Below are 20,273 nucleotides of genomic sequence, written 5' to 3'. Positions count from 1 at the left end.
TTTTTGTTACAAAATAAAACAGTCAGATAATGAATATGCAAAATATTATTTTGTGGATAACACACTAAAATTTTGCCCTGAGGATGTGGCTGAGGATGCAGTTTTTTTTATTGGAAAAAACAGTTTATACAAGACTTATCACAGTCACATCTCTGTACAAAAAATAAAACCATTACAGTGTGGCCCAGTGCTCAAAATCATTACTCATCCCTTCAGCTGATTTAAGCATAAAAACCATTTCATCTCTAAACCCAGTTTAAACAGAGCTGTTAAAAATGTGCTAACAGAGAAGCACAGATAAGAAAGTTTAAATGGACCAGAATCAAAACCATTGGATGTTTTAGCTTTTAAAAGATAAGTCCAGGTCATTAAAAAAAAAGAACTATGTGGGCGTATGAATTCACTATTTCTCTCAAACTTAAATGATGAGTCTTGGCTCCAGCAGAGACTCCCACCGTTCTGTCACCTATGAGAAGAAAGTGAACATGTTAATTTAAGGACTAGTCAAGTCAGATTTATTTATACAGCACAATTAAAAATAAGAGCTGTGCAGCTAAGAGAACAGAACAATGCAAGACAATAAATTCAATCGTGTCTACGATGATGTAGACCAGCGGGCAAGCACTGTGTCCGAGTCTGACAACACTGGAGCACCACAAGGGACTGTGCTCTCCGCTTTCCTATTCCCCTTCTACACCACAGACTTCAGCCACGGCACAGAGACCAGCCATCTTCAGATGATGGTTGTAGGATGCTAGCTGGATGCATCAGTGGGGGCAATGAGACAGAGTACTGGGCTGTGGAGCTGCAGAATCATCTGCAGCTCAACGTGACAAAGACCAAGGAAATGATTGTGGACTTGAGGAGGACCAGGAAACCAGCGACCCACGTTTCAATCCAGAGGGTCGAAAATAAAACTTGTAACCACATAATTTTCACAGGGATTAATAAAGTATTCTGATTTTGATCTATTCGGAGTGTAAAGGCTTTACAAAAACCGAAACAGCACTTACCCATTCAAAGGCTTAAAAACAAACAGTAAAACCTTAAAATCAATCTCAAACTGACTGGCAGCTAAGACGAGTGTTATGTGGTCCTGTTAACTCATGAAAAAAGAGAAATGTCTAAAACAATCACACCTTATGGGGGGGGGGGGGGGGGGGGATAATAATTTATTTATTAAATAATAAATAATAAAGTAACATGACCTAATGCATCGGTGTCAAACTCTGGCCCGCGGGCCAAATTTGGCCCGCAGCCTAATTACATTTGGCCCGTGAAGCCATACCAAATTACTATCAGAGCTGGCCTACTGGTATTATACAGCTAATATATATATTGTTTAGTATTAAGCTTTGCTTGTTCCATATTCAGTTTTTCAGCAAAACGTGTTTGAGTCCATAAGAAAAGATTCATTCTTATATCTGGAGGAATAAATATATTTCAATAAATATTAACGTTAGCCCGCAACTTTGTTCCAGTTTTGAATTTTGGCCCACTGTGTATTTGAGTTTGACACCCCTGACTAATGTATGTAATGTAAAAAGGTTGATAAAGGGTCACACCCACAGAATTATCACCCTAATCAGCATCCATACATATATATTTAGCCTCTTATCTCATGGTTTTATTTTGCTCTTATCAGTGTCACATTCAGCAGCAGCAGATTGACTCAAGTAGCTCTGATAAATCTGCTGTGCACTTTGTGACCAGCTCCATTAAAAAACAGCAGATTTAAAGCACACCCACACTGGCTTTACTTTTACACTACCTGTGGCTTCAGAGGGTTATTAACAGCACATAAAGTCTTACCCAAGACCCTCTGGACACAGCATACTCCACCCTCTCGGAGCCATCTGGATTTTGATAGACTAGATCAAATTTTCCAGGTTCTCCGGAAGCTTTGGAAGAAGCAACAAGTTAGGAATCATTAGAAACAGAAATAAATTAGGAAGGTTAATTCTTAAATCTCTTAACTTCTTCTGAGAAAGTGTTCAGTTCTCTGAAAATGAAAAGGTTTTCGCTGTAACGTATTATATATCACTACCAGTGACATGACCAGTTTAATTAGGTGCTGACAATTCAAAGACATCAGGAGTCGTCTTTTAAATTTTGATATAATTACTTACATGATACATTATTTTTTAAAAAGGCATGATTATACACAGTTATGATATTGTATGCCAGCGGTGAACTGATCTCCTACCTTGAGAGACATTAAGGAGTTCAAGTTCAATCTGTCTGTTGATTGGGTCAAAGCTCACAATCTTTCCCTCCTAATATAAACAGAACCACAGTTGGTCATAGAGTACGAATGACAGTTTATACCATATTAAATATTATTAAATAAGCTTTTATTAGTAACATCATTCCAAGGTTGTGATTAGGTCATCACAACTGACTGCCCTCACCTTGTATTCAGATACCGCTGGTGTGTAGTTTTCAGTTAGCTCCAGCAGCTGCATTTAAACACATAGAATTAGGAAATGAATGCAATTCACTTTTTTTATTCACACATTATTATTTATATAGCTTCAAATCACAACAGCAGTCGCTTTAAGGGGGCTTTATTCTGTAAGGCAGAGGCGCTACAATAACACAGAGGAAACAAAAGCACTCTGACAGCGCAACTCCCCTCGAAGAGCGAGGGCTGTAATACATCTGTGATGCTTTATGTTTTTATTACAATGCATCAGAGAGCAACTTAGTATCTTCCCCAAGGAAATTTGACATGAAGCAGCCAGCCATGTATTTATTTTATTTTATTACAATATGCCCTCATAATTATAATATTACCCTGCTTTTATAACAACACACTGATGTCTGACCTTTGACCTTTAAGCATTACATACTAAAATGATGTATTTTATTATCTTTAAAAATAGAATTGAAGCAGAAATGGCCGAAATCTTTGGTTTCAATAAGCTGAAAAAATGTGAGTGCGGCAGGGTGTGGTTTGTGGCTCAGCCGCAGGGGAGGGGTGGAGCAGCGGGTTCAGGGTGCCTGTCAGGGGAGTCTGACACACACCTGAGCTCCATCATCTAGCCATGGCTCCCCGATAAAAGACGTGCTGAGACCTGAGGTGGGAGGTGTGTGTGCTACAAGCAACTGCAGGCAATTATGGGCAAAATAACCACTGGCAGGGCTCTAGACTAACTTTTTGCCATGGGTGCACCGGTGCGCACCTTTAAAAAGTTAGGCGCACTCAAATTTTTCAACCGCATCGCTTAACACCGCAGTTTTACATGTGCACTTTTTTGGGGGGGAAATTGCAGTCCATACTGACAACATTCATTTCTAAACTATTAACTAACAATCTTGTGCTTAAAGTGCTTTCTTTTCATCTTTTCTTATTACCCACAGCTACATCCACTTCTGTCAGGCCTAGGCTGCTCATTAGGGCTGGGTATCATCACTGATTTCTATAATCCATTCGATTCCGGTTCTCAAAGTCCTGATTCTATTCAATTTAGCCTCAGACAGTCAGAAATATTATAATTCTGATCATTTATCAGTACTGATACATGTGAGACTGCATCAGAATTGTGAACATCACAGCAGATGCCTTTGTGTGAAAGTAACTGAGAGAGAGAGAGAGCTGTGCATGAAGTGTGATTTTTATCGTGGTGGAAGCAAAACAGCAAAAGTCAGAGGGAATTCATGACGACATTGATCAAATGTGAAGCGTAGTTTGCTGCTTCTTTTGCTGCTGGCTCGGTGAAGTTTGGTTGGAGAGAGACAAAACCTGCAGCTCAGAATCAGCGCAAAAAGACGTAAACACAGAGCGGACCGGACGCATCAGGATCGTTGAGCTCCGACAACGTATCCGTCTACGGGCCGTCGGGTGAGAAAGCCGAGAAAGAGAAAGCTGATTCTGATGCGTCGGGTCAGGTCTGTGTTTACGTCTTTGTGTGGAATCCGTGTACCTGCTCTCATTTGCTGTTTGGTGGTTGTAGAAATAGTTTTGTGAGCTTTAATCTGAGAATCTGGCGTTTCTGGTAAAACACATTTATATTTAAAAGTCGATTCAGGATTTAATGAATCAATATCACTTTATTCAAGCTACTCACCTCCCACTTCCACCTGCACTTTCAACTGGACCACGGCCAATTTGAGAGGTCCCGCCCCTGACTATCTCTGATTGGTTTAGTCCACAATAGGGGCATAATGTGTGTCTGTTGTTGACCACACGGAGAGTTGCAGAGATTTCTTTTTTTTTTTTTGTTACCCGAACAGTTGGTCGCAGTGGTGCGACCAATTATTTTTTTAGTCGCACCACTGAAAAATTTGGTCGCACTCTGGAGCCCTGACTGGTGATCCAAAGTGGACAGGATAAACAATTAAAGGACTACCTATGAGAAAAGCTGAAAATTGGTGATTGACTTATGAGCTACTTAAATATATTAGTGGGTTACCTAGGCAACTGAAATACTCAAAGGTGACCTGCCATCAGCTTCAAAGACATGGGCAACAAACTAACTGCTTCCACTGTGGATGCAGTTTTAAACAACATAAAAAGCTGCTAATAATGGGTTCACAAAAATCTTTGTAAAACATGGTTCCTAATTCTTAGCGACTGCTACCCATAGTGGTTAGCTTCTGAACCACTGTAGCTAACGAGCTAGCCTCTAGCTAGGCAGGGCAAACTGCTGCTATTCAGTCACTTTTTCGACTTCTCTATAAAGAGTTGCAGAGGAGAAAAAAATCCCAGAGGCTCACTAACAGTGTATTTGCTTAGAGAACACTGGATTTAAACATTACATAAAATACTGCACTGTAAGATAAACTCATGGCTTATGTCTGTGAAGCATTTTGATTTTTCACATAAGTTTACACCTGAACAGAAAATCTTTGATAACTGTCCCCCCGCCCCAAAGTTAAGCTAATTTTGAGTGTTCTACAGTATATTAGCTACAACAGTGTACTACAGCTGATAAGGATGTTGAAAAAACAAGGCACAGAAAAGCAAACTTGGAAGAGTTGACCTGATTTGTACAAATTGAAATGGCTTGCAGTGGACAGATGCAAGGTCATCGATGTCTACATCCTTGTGCATTAAAGAGGGAGTATGCTGTATTGTAAGAGGGCTGATCAGCCTGTTTCACTACCTCATCTACAGAAGGCAGAGGGTACAGCAGATTTAGACTTTTTTTTTCAAAATAAAAGTATGACATTATTCTCAAAATCATCAATAGTATTTTTTTTCTTAGTGTAGCCCTAAAACTCCTTCAGAACAACAGTACGAGGGCTGATAGCTTTCATTTTTAACCTGGAGATGACTGCAGCTTACAACACCCACCTTAAAGGCAATCCTCTGCCCCACCTGTGGAGGAGCAGCTAACAGGGGCATGGAGTTGTAGTCCTGCTTGGGTACACTCACAGCTTCCTTCTAAAAATGGAGACAGAAAGTCAAGAATGCCTTTTAATTCATTTTACTTGAGAGCAGATATTACACTTAAATTTTAGGCTTCAGATGCAGACAAACCTGCAGGATCACTGACGTGTTGGTCAGTGAATCATTCTGGTAAGACGGCTCTGTGGCTCCATTATAGCTGGACCCAAAGCTGCTACTGTTCCCTCTGCTTGCTCCTCCTCTACCCCCACCCGTAACACTTGCTCCCTGACCACCGCCACGTCTGGCTTTCCCTCTGCCGCGACCTTGCCAAGGAGACTGAATACCTATGCCACCTCTGGGCTGCTGCAGCGGCCTTCGTATCACCAGCTGGATCTCGTCTTCACTGTCCGAGTTGGAACCCTTTGCTGCTGTATGAGGTGGCTCGGCTATGCTGGCGGTCTGTTCTGGATTATCGTTTGTAGGCTGCGGGGCTGAAGGAGCCTGACTTGATTCTGAGCTGGTAGCCGTGGTTTTTAAAGGTTTGTTTCTGGGCTGGATTTTCACACTGGCAGCCTCATCAGGAGAAGACTCTGTTTCTGAAGAGGATGACGATGACTGTGGAGGTTTTTTGGGGGCAGGTTTTGTGTTTGATGGGACCTTGGAGGGAGCAGGAGTGGAGGTGGGTGTTTTTGTTGTTTTTTTGGGTACGACATCTTCATCACTGCTGCTACTACTGGAATCTGAAGAGGAGGCTTTTTGTGGTTTTGATGCTTGGAGCTTCTTGGTGCTTTTACTCAGCCGGCTGACAGCAGCTGGAATCTTCGGGAGATCAGCTGGTTTGGGAGAAGCAGGAGCACCTTTTTCCTTTGGCTTCTTTTTCTTCTTCTCTTTCTTCTCTGTGGGGTTTCCCTGTACATTCTCATTCTGGTCATCACTTGCCACTAGGTTGGCACCGTCTGTCATTCTGTCCTCGTTATTTTTCTTCCTCTTTTTCTTCTTCCATTCGACACTCACTCCATTTTCTTCTGGCACAGTGTCTTCTGTGGCTCGCCGTCTCTTTCTGCCGCTTTCACTTGCTGCATCTGGATGACTGCTGTATCCATTCAACTCATTCATCCAGCCCACCTTCACCCTGACACAAAAACAGAACACATCTTAAAGGAATAGTTGAACATTATACATTATACAATGGATTTATTATGTCAAATTTCCTTGACACAAATAAAAAGGTCAGTGGCAAACTATCCAGGGTGTACCCTGCTTCTCACGGACGGAGAGATGACCGAAATGAACGTCAAACCTGTTTACTTAGTTACTAGTTATCCAACCCTTACAGGGAAGTTGGAACCTTAAGACACACTCTTGATGACACAGGGCTAACACTGAGAAACAGCAGGCAACCACAAAAGCACATTTAAACCTACACATGATTTAGAATCAGCAGTCTGTCCAACATGCAGATCTCTGTGTTGTGAGAGGAAACCCACACAGATCTGAACCCCAGATGGCAGTGCAGAATACTGAAAAACTGACTGTTGTAAAGCATACAGCATTTGGTTTGTTGTAGCTTTTGAACTAACAAAATGAATACGAGTGAATTTAAATATTGTGTCGCTTATGTTAAGACTTAAACTTAACAAACTTGAGGTGTGTTGGTCATTTGAAGTATGTTACATTGGTGCATACTTCAAATTAGATTAGTACAGACTCGACTCTGGGGTGACAGGAGAATAAATGGTGCCACAAATTTTGGAAAATTAAGTCTACATGAAGTTTGTTTCAAATCCACACTTCACTCAATAGCCCTGTGCCAAATACGCGTATTTCATTTTTGCAAACAGAGCCTAAGAATAGATAACACTGAAAGGATGTTTTTAGTTGTATTTTATTAACGTTTTTCCCCTTTATGACGACAAAGTGTCTAAAAAATCATGATATACCGTGCCACGATCCAGGTTTTTGTTCATACCACCCAGAGCTAGGCAAGCAAGCAGCGTCCACATGGTACTGAGCTGAGTGTTTAGAGACATGTTGTAACTAAATAACTCGTATTAAATATGCCAGGATCTGTCAGCGCTTTGAAAGTTACAACTAACAAAGCACGCGCACCTGACGCTGTCGTTGTCCCGCACCACGTAGATGCTCTCCGTGTGCGGCAGGTAGCAGTCTTCTATGAACAGGCTGAGGATGCTCCCGCCGCTGAATTCAAACTTCTCCCTGATGACGCTCTCCAGGTCGGCCACCACGCGACACACGTTTAGGTCTACGAGCAGCCAGCACATGCGGCAACCGACGACAGCCGGCGGCGGGTAGTCAAAGTACAGGCGCAGTCGGATAAAGTTGTTACTGTGGGCAGCCATGACGGCTACAGCACCAAAACACACCGGCTGCTGTACTCCCTCTGCGAGCTCAAAGACGACACTTCCGCTCTTCAAAATAAGAGTGCAAACTCAAATGTATTTCATTTCCCTATTCAAAGAAAAGATTATTATAGTAATAATAACTCTGTAATGACAGCTATACCCACATCATATCAACTTATCACGTATTCGTTTGTAGTCTCAGACTTTTATTTTAAATTATCACTTTTCAACGGAAGTGAGGCGCACGTGTTTGGCGCTGTCAATACCCTCGTTTACAATATTGACCTCTGCCGGCGTGGAGGAAGTGCTGAATTATTACAGCGCTCCATCGCAGCCAAATATTCACCAGAGGCTCTTGTCGTAACTTTAAACTAAGCTCAAACTGAACTGAAAAATGACTTGAATAAAAGCTTATCTTCATTCTTCTTGGGATTTTTTGTTAAAGTCCTTAAAACTGACTTTATGACTCATTCAAGCATTAAAAATGCACAGTTGAACCACTGGTCTGTCTACACATAATAGACAACTTATATCAGCATGGTTATCAGATTTTCCTTAAAAAACGAAAAAGAAAAACATTAGGACCAAAGAAAAAGTGGCAAGCCTAGATGCACTGTCTACATCAGATGACCAGTTTCTGGAATCCATGTCTGCTAGAAATAGGAAAAATCCAGCAAGACCTGGAAAAATAAAAAAAAGAGATATATTAAGACCTTGATCCATCTACTCTTGGCCAAAGTCGTGTCGGAAATGGTCTGAATGAAAAGGTCGCTGTAAACAGGCCATTCCTAAGGCTGCAGTATGTCATAGTACACAAAAACTGGATTGAAAATGAGGGGAAACAAGTCAAATCTAAAATGGTTCTAGCTATTATCAGCGTGTATGTCTCTGTAGGACACAGTAGGAGAGTCACTTTTATCCCAATACAGCAGTTCTGCACCTAAACTCTGAGCCTTTCCTGCCTCCTTGCCGTTTCTTTTATAACTGAACTGCTCACTTTGTCTGAACTGTGCGCATTTATATTGATGCTTTATGTCTGTCTTACGAGGTGCAGTGCTCTCTGTGCCTGTTTTAATTGTTAATTGCCCCTTGGGGATAAATTAAGTGTGTCTGGGATTTGAAATGAATGTTAGATCAAACTCATCGTCTTTTCTTCTTTTCTTTTGATGTTCATTGAGGTTTTTCAGAGTCCGTAGGTCACTTTACTCCCTTCAGTGCTCTGAGGTTATTCCAACTTTACTTTGTGACGCAATATTTAAAAAAACGTGTCGGTCAGCTGACCACGGGTTTGGTCATGTGATTTCTCGTTGCAGTTGAAATTATGCGGAGCCTTTACAGCTAGACACTTTAACGATGGGTTCCTTCCGAGTAGACTTTACTTTGTGTTTCTTACTCAGCGTTGTGCTGTCTAAAGGTAAGATATCCGCACTGTGGACGAGGCTCTTACAGACTTCTTCTCGGGGGGTTTTTTACCTCCCACTTTGACTTCAAAACGAAAGTAACGTTTTGATCGCTCATCACAGACTGGTTTATTGTTTCTGGTAGAATGACGATGTAACACTGTCACACTGTAACCGAACACCAAGTTAACAAAGTGGATGTGATTGAATTCTGCGCAGGGCTCCCCTCTGCTCTGGGGAGCAAAGAAGCCTGGAACTATGTGGAGGTGAGAGACGGGGCCCACATGTTTTGGTGGCTCTATTATGCTGACAGTGTACAAGCCCAGTACAAGGACCTGCCTCTGGTCATGTGGCTGCAGGTAGGACTTCATGATTTTTGTTTTCCACCTTAACTGGGCTTCCAGCGTTGTCAGCATTTCAATCAAACTCCCGATTCGTCCCATTTACGAACATTTTACGCGTGTTTAGTCGCTTAGTATCAGTCCCATTACGTTTAGACCAAATAAATTGTCAATGAGATTTTCTTTTTACACGAATAAATAAATAACCTATATAGCAATTTAAACTTTGAATTCCTAACTTTGCCTGCAACTTCCCCCACGACCTTATGCTGACAGCTTAAAAAGTTATTTTTCATTTAGGCAGTAGGCTGTCTACAGTCTGCACCTACAATACCTGCACTGTCTGTAGGGTATCATATATTTTTGTAGTTCATTCAAGTTGAAGCATGCAAAAGTTTTTTTTGTACTGGACACAGAGAGTGATCCATCCCCAGACACTCAAGCGTTCAACTATTAGTTGGAGTAAGACTGGAAAGTGGGGGTCAGTCTTGTCTGTATGTTTCTGAGGGGGAACAAAAGTCCACAAGACTAATAATGCTTCAAGTATTTATGTCTTATTTAGTGATTCTCATCCCATATCAACTGTCTGTCTTGCCCGTTGTATGCAAATACTGATTGAATAAATAATAAAGTCCACAGGAAGCTAAGAAATCCCCTGAAGCTGTTTGCTGAGCATCATTAATCGCTTAACAATCAGGTCTGTGACAAATCGAGCACATGCATGGTTGCATTCTCAAACATGTGCAGCATCATGCTACCATTCCATCTTCCTGTACAGTGATGTCTGCAGGAAGTTGTGATGTTCAGAGATTGTGTCCCCGTCTGATCAAATGATCAGGCCTTTGGTTAAAAATGGAATGGGGCTCAGACTGAGAGGTGGTAAGAGTGAGTAATGGCAGTGTTGTTTTTATTCCTAACTACAAAAGAGGAACAATTATGGTCTAATTTTAAACTTTCCACTTTATGACCTTGTATTGCATTATTTTTCTGATCCCACCCCCTGCCACCGAAAACAAACAAACAGTAATAGAGACGTGTACGTTAATGGCTCATTTAATACGAATGTGGCTTGTGCTGAGTTAAATGGCAAATATAAGTGTGTGTGTGTGTGTGTGTGTGTGTGTGTGTGTGTGTGTGTGTGTGTGTGTGTGTGTGTGTGTGTTTTAGGGTGGCCCAGGAGGATCTGGAACTGGCTTTGGCAACTTTGAGGAAATTGGACCCTTGAACAGAGATCTAGAGCCCAGAAAAACAAGCTGGGTAAAGATTTACTGTAACTGAAGAGTGCTTCAAAGAAAGTATGAATGAATAGATTAGCATGCTGACGTGTGTGTGTGTCACCTTTAGGTCCAGGCAGCCAATTTGTTATTTGTAGATAACCCTGTGGGCACTGGCTTTAGCTACACAGACAGGCCAGATGCCTATGCTACCAATGTGTCCACTGTAGCCTCAGACATGCTGGTGCTGCTCAAACACTTCTTCTCAGAAAAGCCTGAGTTCCAGGTATGTCCATTATTGCATTTTTTATTTTTATTTTTGCCTGTTTGTCAGAAAGATGGGCTCATCAAACGTTGTCTAAAGTGACTCCAAAACACATTAGTATTAAAGGACCTAAAGTGTACTGTTCTGTTCTTTTCAGAGCATCCCCTTCTACATTTTCTCTGAGTCATATGGAGGGAAGATGGCAGCTGCTATCTCCTTAGAGCTCAGCAAGGTGAGGTGACTTATTTTGGGATCTTTCTGTTGTTCTTTGCACAGCATTCAGTTCAGTGTGAGCTCCCTGCTATTGGAAAGTCCCAGTAATAAAGATGTCATGTGATAGAAAAGGGAAGTAGAGACAACGTGACGTTTAAAGAAAAAAAAAGCCTGTTCTTCTGGAGAACTAAGCAATAACTTTTATTGTAGTTTGTTTTATTTTTTTAGCTGGTCACATATTTTTTTATATTTTATGAGAGAGATATTTAGAGCTGTTAATGATTTATATTCTGTTTAAAGCACATTGATTGAGTTAAGTAACATGAAATGTGCTTTATAAATATAGCTGACATTCGCAATGTTAAATTGATAGGTATGCTGTATGAAATCAGATGATGGCCATTTGTACCACCAGTCAAAAGTTTGGACACACCTTCTCATTTAATGGGTTTTCTTTATTTTCATGACTGTTTACATTGTAGATTCTCCCTGAAGGCATCAAAACTATGAATGAACACATATGGAATTATATAGTAAACAACTCAAAGGATGTTTTATATTTTAGATTCTTCCAAATATCCACCCTTCGCTTTGATTACTGCTTTGCACACTCTTTGCATTCTCTGGATGAGCTTCATGAGGTCGTCACTTATAATGGTTTTTCAACAGTCTTGAAGGAGTTCCCAGAGATCCTGAGCACTTGTTGGTTCTTTTGCCTTCACTCTGCGGTCCATCTCGTCCCAAACCATCTCCACTGGGTTTAGGTCAGGTGACTGTGGAGGCCAGGCCTCCATCACTCTCCTTTTTGATCAAACAGTCCTTACACAGCCTGGAGGTGTGTTTGGTGTCATTGTTGTTGAAGAATAAATGATGGTCCAATGAAACACAAACCTGATGAGATGGCATGCCGCTGCAGGATGCTGTGGTAGCCATGCTGGTTCAGTGTGCCTTCAATTTTGAACAAACCCCCAACTGTGTCACCAGCAAAGCACCCCCACACCATCACACCTCCTCCTCCATGCTTCACAGTAGGAACTTCCTTTCACCTTTTCTGCTTTGCACAAAGAAATGGTGGGTGGAACCAAAGATCTCCAATTTGGACTCATCAGACCAAAGCACAGATGTCCACTGGTCTAATGTCCATTCCTTGTGTTTCTCTGCCCAAAACAAATCTCTTCTGCTTGTTGCTTTTTCTTAGTCGTGGTTTCTTAGCAGCTATTTGACCATAAAGGCCGGATTCACACAGTGTCCTCTGAACAGTTGATGTAGAGATGTGTCTGCTACTGGAACTCTGTGTGACATTTATCTGAGCTCTAATCTGTTAACTTGAGATTTGTGAGGCTGGTGACTCGGATGAATTTATCCTGAGCAGCAGAGGTGACTCTTGGTCTTCCTTTCCTGGGGCGTCCTCATGTGAGCCAGTTTCATTAAGGCACTTGATGGTTTTGCGACTGCACTTGGGGACACATTCAAAGTTAGCAATGTTCTGGACTGACTGACCTTCAGTTCTTAAAGTAATGATGGGCTGTTTCTCTTTACTTAGCTGATTGGTTCTCGCACTAATATGAATTCTAGCAGTTATCAAATGGGACTGTCAGCTGTGTACTAACACGACTTCTGTCCAACACAGTCTCTCAGTCTCAACCCCAATAAGAAGGCACAAAATTCCACAAATGAACCCTGACACAGCACACCTGTGACGTGAAACCATTTCAGGTGACTACATCATGAAGCTCACTGAGAGAAGGCCAAGGGTTTGCAGCCCTGTCAACAAAGCAAAGGGGTGGTTACTTTGAAGAATCTGAAATATAAAACATATTTATTTATCAATATTTTTCTTTGTTACATCATTCCATGTATCTTGCTTCATATATTTGGTGTCGTCAGTATGTATCTACAATGTAGAAATTAGTAAAAAATAAATAAAACCATTCATTTGTGTCTCTCATCTTTTTATAGGCCATAACCCAAGGGACAGTCAAATGCAACTTTTCTGGTGTGGCACTTGGAGACTCATGGATTTCACCACTGGGTCAGTATCAGATATTAAGTATCAACACCATGTGCCAAGAAAGACTTCATTTTAACCATAGGATGAGAACAAATGGCAGGTTTTTGCTGTTGGCGTTAAAAACTGAGAATTCTTTTATGTAAAACTTCAAGCAAGGCTGAGTGAATTTCTGTTGATACACTTTTGTTTCATCCACAGACTCTGTTATGACATGGGGACCATATCTCTACACCACTGTAAGTAACACACCATAGACTGCATATATGAACCTGTCTTGATGTCACCAGTTGGTACAATCCTGCATTTTCACCATTGCGATCTTGGGGTTTTAAAACCGGATGTGATGAGTGAAACATGGATCTGACTGAAAAACGTTGCGAGCTCATTGGCTACCACTTATCATTGGGTTCTTTTTCCTTTAGCATAATCAGTTTATCCTCCTTTCTGTCTCTAATAGTGATCATAACTTACTAAATGAACTCCATTTTGCATTCACTATGACCTGAAATTAGCATCTAATCTCAACAGTGTCATCATTTACAAAAAATGATGACACTGTTGAGATTATGAAGCTACGATGATCTTTCATATACAGTGTATGTAACACAGAGTCTTTTTGTCCATTGTGTTGAGCTTCCATATGATTCTGTCTGCAGTCCCTCCTGGATGATTACGGCCTGGCAGATGTCAGTAAGGCAGCAGAGGCAGTGAAGCAAGCCGTGGAGCAGGGCCAGTTTCTTAAAGCGACTGAGCTGTGGTCTATGACGGAGTCTGCCGTAGAGCGGGTTTGTACAACACTACATAATTTGGAGAAAATGCTTGCTGGATATTTAATGCATTGTCTAATCTTAAATTGCTTTATGGAAGTGGTGTTCCATCGGGGCAATCAGGGCAAGCAGTGCTTGTCTAGTAAAATCTACCAACAGACATTAATTTAAACATACAAAAGAGAAAGCATCTCTCCTTTCATCTCAAACAACCTTGTCGTAAAACTTCTCACCTGTTTGCATTGTTCTTGAAGTTACTGCCATCTTGTGGCCATAGTTTGTTCATGGCTCTGGAAGCAGAATTAACTTTGCTTGACTCCATTCTTTGGAATCTGCATCGGCCAATGTTTTCATGGGCAAATCTGTGTCCCAATAAAAATGGCTTCAGCCTGTCAAGCTGAGAAGCCATGTTTGCCTATGTACATCATAAACTTCTGATGTACATATCTGACTGATAGTGGAAACTGATATGATCTCTTCAACAGTGTTATAAGATAGTGTGTGTATGGAATCGCTGTTGCTTTTAGCTTTTATTCTGTTATACATGCATAACCTGTTTAACTGAGCTGACTATTAGTACAACTATATATTAATATGGTCACCTTTGGCTAGGAGCATACGCACTGAAGATATGTTATATTTTTGTGTAAACAAAATGTTAATAAAGTAGTTTTTGCCATATTTATGTATTGTTTTGTCTTATTTTTGGTTTTCCTTAAGAATACCAATGGAGTCAACTTCTACAACATCCTAACTCAGAGTTCAGATGAGAAGCTCACCTCTTCTGCAGGGCTGGACTTTATCAGTAAGACTCTGATCTAAATGATTCCATCTAGTTAGTAAACTAGACCACATGGGTTTGGTGATTTTAAAATAAACCTGTCCTACTTAAGTCTAAATGTAAAGTAAAAGTAAAAAGTAAAAAAAAAATTTCGATGACTATCTACTGATGCTCTTCCTACTTTATACCAGGTCTGCAGAAACATCGTCACATTCGCCCCCTCCACAGCCAGTCCCTGAGTCAGCTGATGAATGGACCAATAAGGAAGAAGCTGGGTATCATTCCTGACAATGTCACATGGGGAGGTACGATTTCTTGAAGTGAAAGATCAAGGAACTGTTTGTCCTTTCATTTTAGATGCTTGAAAATACTAAACATCATAAAACCTTGTTCCCTCTCCTGTTTTTGCTGTGACCTCAGGTCAGGCTGATGAGGTCTTCACTAACATGGCAGGAGACTTTATGAAGCCAGTGGTGGACATAGTTGACCAGCTGCTGACTGCTGGAGTTAAAGTCACAGTCTACAATGGACAGCTTGATCTCATTGTGGACACTATGGGTTAGTTACTCAGTAAATCACGAAGATGGGTGACGCACCAAGTACAGGGAGGGCCATTTATATGGATACACCGTGATATTAAAGTCCTGTTTGTGGCACATTAGTATATGTGAGGGGGCAAACTCCTCAAGATGGGTGGTGACCATGGTGGTCATTTAGAAGTCGGCCATCTTGGATACAACTTTTGTTTTTTCAATAGGAAGAGGGCCATGTGACACATCAAACTTATTGGTAATGTCACAAGAAAAACAATGGTGTGCTTGGTTTCAACGTAACTTTATTCTTTCATGAGTTATTTACAAGTTTCTGACCACTTATAAAATGTGTTCAATGTGCTGCCCATTGTGTTGGATTGTCAATGCAACCCTCTTCTCCCACTCTTCACACACTGATAGCAACACGGCAGGAGAAATGCCAGCACAGGCATCCAGTATCCGTAGTTTCAGGTGCTGCACATCTCGTATTTTCACACCATAGACAATTGCCTTCAGATGACCCCAAAGATAAAAGTCTAAGGGGGTCAGATCGGGAGACCTTGGGGGCCATTCAACTGGCCCACGACGACTAATCCACTTTCCAGAAAACTGTTCATCTAGGAATGCTCGGACCTGGCACCCATAATGTGGTGGTGCACCATCTTGCTGGAAAAACTCAGGGAACGTGCCAGCTTCAGTGGATAAAGAGGGAAAAATATCATCATGTAGCAATTTCAAATATCCAGTGGCCACTATCGTTGTACCCCATATACCACACCAAACCATCACTTTTGTTGTTCCAACAGTCTTGGAGGGATCCATCCAATGTGGGTTAGTGTCAGACCAATAGTGGTGGTTTTGTTTGTTAACTTCACCATTCACATAAAAGTTTGCCTCATCACTGAACAAAATCTTCAGCGTGAACTGAGGGTCCTGTTCCAATTTTTGTTTTGCCCATTCTGCAAATTCTGTGCACCGATCTGGGTCATCCTCGTTGAGATGCTGCAGTAGCTGGAGTTTGCAAGGGTGCCATTTGTGAGTAGCTAATATCCGCCGAAGGGATGTTCGACTAATGCCACTCTCCAGTGACATGCGGCGAGTGCTACGCTGTGGGCTCCTGCTGAATGAAGCTAGGACAGCCACTGATGTTTCTTCATTAGTGACAGTTTTCTTGCGTCCACATTTTGGCAAATCCAACACTGAACCAGTTTCACAAAACTTAGCAAGCAGTTTGCTAACTGTAGCATGGGAGATGGGTGGTCTCGTAGGGTGTCTTGCATTGAAATCGGCTGCAATGACCCGGTTACTGCGTTCACCAGATATCAACACAATTTCGATCCACTCCTAACCTTTCTGACATGTCAATGGCTGTGAACAAAGAGAAACTTGTAAATAACTCAACATTGAAACCAAGTACACCATTGTTTTTCTTGTGACATTACCAATAAGTTTGATGTGTCACATGGCCCTCTTCCTATTGGAAAAAAACAAAAGTTGTATCCAAGATGGCCGACTTCTAAATGGCCACCATGGTCACCACCCATATTCAGGAGTTTGCCCCCTCACATATACTAATGTGCCACAAACAGGACTTTAATATCACCAGACAAGTCCCATTTTATTATGGTGTATCTATATAAATGGCCCACCCTGTATATGTCCCTGTTGAGTCTAATCACCTGGATCTTTGTCTTCTCACAGGTCAGGAGCTGTGGGTGAAGCAGCTAAAGTGGGAGGGGATTCGTAATTTTAACGAGCTTAAGTGGACTCCCCTCGATGATCCTGCCACCCCGGGCGTTACTGGAGCTTTCTGCAAGACTTTTAAGAACTTTGCCTTTTATTGGATTCTCAAAGCTGGTCACATGGTAAGCTAGAATGAGTCAGTTGATGAAATGTAGATAAACAGAACCTCATTTCTTTTTATTAATATTAATATTTAACATAAAATGTCATCCTTTTTGTCTGTCCTCACAGATTCCTTCAGATCAGGGACCTATGGCCTTGCAGATGCTGAAGATGATCACCCAGCAGGCCTGAACACCTTTCTCTGATCCAAGCTGGAAGTGCACTGACAATCATAATGATCACATTATTTTTAAAAAATATATAAATTTCACTCCCTGCTAAACAAACTCCAAAGTGCAGTTGATTACAATACTGTGTAACATTTTAACCCAATAAAAAGCAATAAAGACACATTTGTTTCATAAAGGCTACTTTGTTGTCTTTATTTAAATGTTGTACAGAGTGTCAAATAACAGTTGTACAGTAAAGAGTCCTGAGCCACCCCTCATTTTATGAAATGGGGAAATGGATGCAGTGATTTATTCCATCCATCCATCCATCTTCATCCGCTTTGTCCGGGGCCGGGTCGCGGGGGCAGCAGCCTAAGCAAAGAGGCCCAGACCTCCCTCTCCCCAGCCACCTCCTCCAGCTTATCCGGGGGAACACCAAGGCGTTCCCAGGCCAGCCGAGAGATATAATCTCTCCAGCGTGTCCTGGGTCTGCCCCGGGGCCTCCTCCCGGTGGGACATGCCTGGAACACCTCACCCAGGAGGCACCCAGGGGGCATCCTTGTCAGATGCCCGAACCACCTCAGCTGGCTCCTTTCGATGTGGAGCAGCAGCTGCTCTACTCTGAGCCCCTCCCAGATGGCCGAACTTCTCACCCTATCTCTAAGGGAGAGGCCAGCCACCCTTCGGAGGAAGCTCATTTCTGCCGCTTGTATCCGCGATCTCGTTCTTTCGGTCACTACCCACAGCTCGTGGCCATAGGTGAGGGTAGGGACGTAGATCGACCGGTAAATTGAGAGCTTCGCTTTTACACTCAGCTCCCTCTTCACCACGACGGACTGGTGCAGCGTCCGCATTACTGCAGCTGCAGCCCCAATCCGTCTGTTGATCTCCGGCTCCCTTCTCCCATCACTCGCGAACAAGACCCCGAGATACTTGAACTCCTCCACTTGGGGCAGGAACTCATCCCCGACCCGGAGTGGGCACTCCACCCTTTTCCGGCTGAGAACCATGGCCTCAGATTTGGAGGTGCTGATCCTCATTCCCGCTGCTTCACACTCGGCTGCGAACCGTTCCAGTGCGAGCTGGAGGCCCTCACCCGATGAAGCCAACAGAACCACATCATCTGCAAAAATCAGAGATGAGATTCTGAGGCCACCAAAGCGAAAGCCCTCCGCCACTTGGCTGCGCCTAGAAATCCTGTCCATAAAAATTATGAACAGAACCGGAGACAAAGGGCAGCCCTGGCGAAGCCCATCACCCACCGGGAACGAGTCCGACTTATTGCCGGCAATGCGAACCAAGCTCTTGCAACGGTTGTATAGGGATCGAATGGCCCGTAGCAATGGGCCAGACACCCCATACTCCCGCAACACCTCCCACAGGACACCCCGAGGGACACGGTCGAATGCCTTCTCCAAGTCCACAAAACACATGTAGACTGGTTGGGCAAACTCCCATGCACCGTCAAGTATCCTGGAGAGGATAAAGAGCTGGTCCAGTGTTCCGCGACCAGGACGAAAACCGCATTGTTCCTCCTGTATCCGAGGTTCGACTAACGGACGAACTCTCCTTTCCAGCACCCTGGCATAGACTTTCCCAGGGAGGCTGAGGAGTGTGATCCCCCTGTAGTTGGAACACACCCTCTGGTCCCCTTTCTTAAAGATGGGGACCACCACCCCGGTCTGCCAGTCCACAGGTACTGCCCCTGATCTCCACGCAACATTGCAGAGGCGTGTCAACCAGGACAGCCCTACAACGTCCAGAGCCTTCAGGAACTCGGGGCGGACCTCATCAACACCAGGGGCTCTGCCACCAAGGAGTTGTTTAACTGCCTCAGTGACCTCGCCCCCGGAAATTGGCGGGTCATTCCCCTCATCCCCAGACTCTGCTTCCTCCTCGGAAGACGTGTCAGTGGGATTAAGGAGGTCCTCGAAGTATTCCTTCCACCGCCTGACAATTTTCTCAGTCGACGTCAGCAGCGCTCCGCCAGCACTATACACAGTGCAGGTAGAGCACCGCTTTCCCCTCCTGAGACGTCTGACGGTTTGCCAGAATCTCTTCGAGGCAGTCCGAAAGTCTTTTTCCATGGCCTCTCTGAACTCCTCCCACACCCAAGTTTTTGCTTCAGCCACTGCCCGAGCCGCATTCCGCTTGGCCTGTCGATACCTGTCGGCTGCCTCCAGAGTCCCACAGGCTAACCAAGCCCGATAGGACTCCTTCTTGATTTATTGAAAACGTGTAAACAAATGGAAATGCTGCATATAAAGCAAAAACAGTTTATTCTTCAACAGTCTGAACTCTGTTAGGTAAGTATTCATGAAAGTTCTTTAAGTACAGGGAGTGCAGAATTATTAGGCAAGTTGTATTTTTGAGGAATAATTTTATTATTGAACAACAACCATGTTCTCAATGAACCCAAAAAAACTCATTAATATCAAAGCTGAATGTTTTTGGAAGTAGTTTTTAGTTTGTTTTTAGTTTTAGCTATTTTAGGGGGATATCTGTGTGTGCAGGTGACTATTACTGTGCAGAATTATTAGGCAACTTAACAAAAAACAAATATATACCCATTTCAATTATTTATTTTTACCAGTGAAACCAATATAACATCTCCACATTCACAAATATACATTTCTGACATTCAAAAACAAAACAAAAACAAATCAGCGACCAATATAGCCACCTTTCTTTGCAAGGACACTCAAAAGCCTGCCATCCATGGATTCTGTCAGTGTTTTGATCTGTTCACCATCAACATTGTGTGCAGCAGCAACCACAGCCTCCCAGACACTGTTCAGAGAGGTGTACTGTTTTCCCTCCTTGTAAATCTCACATTTGATGATGGACCACAGGTTCTCAATGGGGTTCAGATCAGGTGAACAAGGAGGCCATGTCATTAGTTTTTCTTCTTTTATACCCTTTTTTGCCAGCCACGCTGTGGAGTACTTGGACGCGTGTGATGGAGCATTGTCCTGCATGAAAACCATGTTTTTCTTGAAGGATGCAGACTTCTTCCTGTACCACTGCTTGAAGAA

At 42.6% G+C, this 20,273-nt stretch overlaps 2 protein-coding genes across 2 annotated transcripts; one reads left to right on the top strand and one right to left on the bottom strand.

Moving 5' to 3' along the window:
- Positions 1 to 86: 86 nt before the first annotated feature.
- On the bottom strand, positions 87 to 7,834 carry coil (coilin p80). The gene is made up of 7 exons (XM_085270235.1): positions 7,445 to 7,834; positions 5,486 to 6,467; positions 5,300 to 5,389; positions 2,412 to 2,459; positions 2,207 to 2,276; positions 1,813 to 1,901; positions 87 to 466 (listed from the first exon to the last, which is right to left on the bottom strand). The coding sequence occupies exons 1-7, from the start codon at positions 7,693 to 7,695 to the stop codon at positions 419 to 421; spliced, it is 1,578 nt and encodes a 525-aa protein (XP_085126361.1). The 5' UTR covers positions 7,696 to 7,834; the 3' UTR covers positions 87 to 418.
- A 1,139-nt stretch (positions 7,835 to 8,973) lies between these two features.
- On the top strand, positions 8,974 to 17,434 carry scpep1 (serine carboxypeptidase 1). The gene is made up of 13 exons (XM_085270234.1): positions 8,974 to 9,112; positions 9,318 to 9,457; positions 10,607 to 10,696; positions 10,784 to 10,939; positions 11,076 to 11,150; positions 13,091 to 13,163; positions 13,341 to 13,378; positions 13,799 to 13,927; positions 14,630 to 14,714; positions 14,882 to 14,995; positions 15,111 to 15,248; positions 16,925 to 17,088; positions 17,198 to 17,434. The coding sequence occupies exons 1-13, from the start codon at positions 9,052 to 9,054 to the stop codon at positions 17,258 to 17,260; spliced, it is 1,326 nt and encodes a 441-aa protein (XP_085126360.1). The 5' UTR covers positions 8,974 to 9,051; the 3' UTR covers positions 17,261 to 17,434.
- The last annotated feature ends 2,839 nt before the right edge of the window (positions 17,435 to 20,273 follow it).

The sequence above is a fragment of the Mchenga conophoros genome, linkage group LG4, assembly GCF_057382185.1.
Source record: "Mchenga conophoros isolate Kocher_MC1m ecotype Shallow Benthic linkage group LG4, M_conophoros_male_GT1.1, whole genome shotgun sequence".
Lineage (NCBI taxonomy): Eukaryota > Metazoa > Chordata > Actinopteri > Cichliformes > Cichlidae > Mchenga > Mchenga conophoros.
The sequence above is the reverse complement of the archived record's forward strand: the minus strand, read 5'-3'. Positions and strand labels throughout refer to the sequence as shown.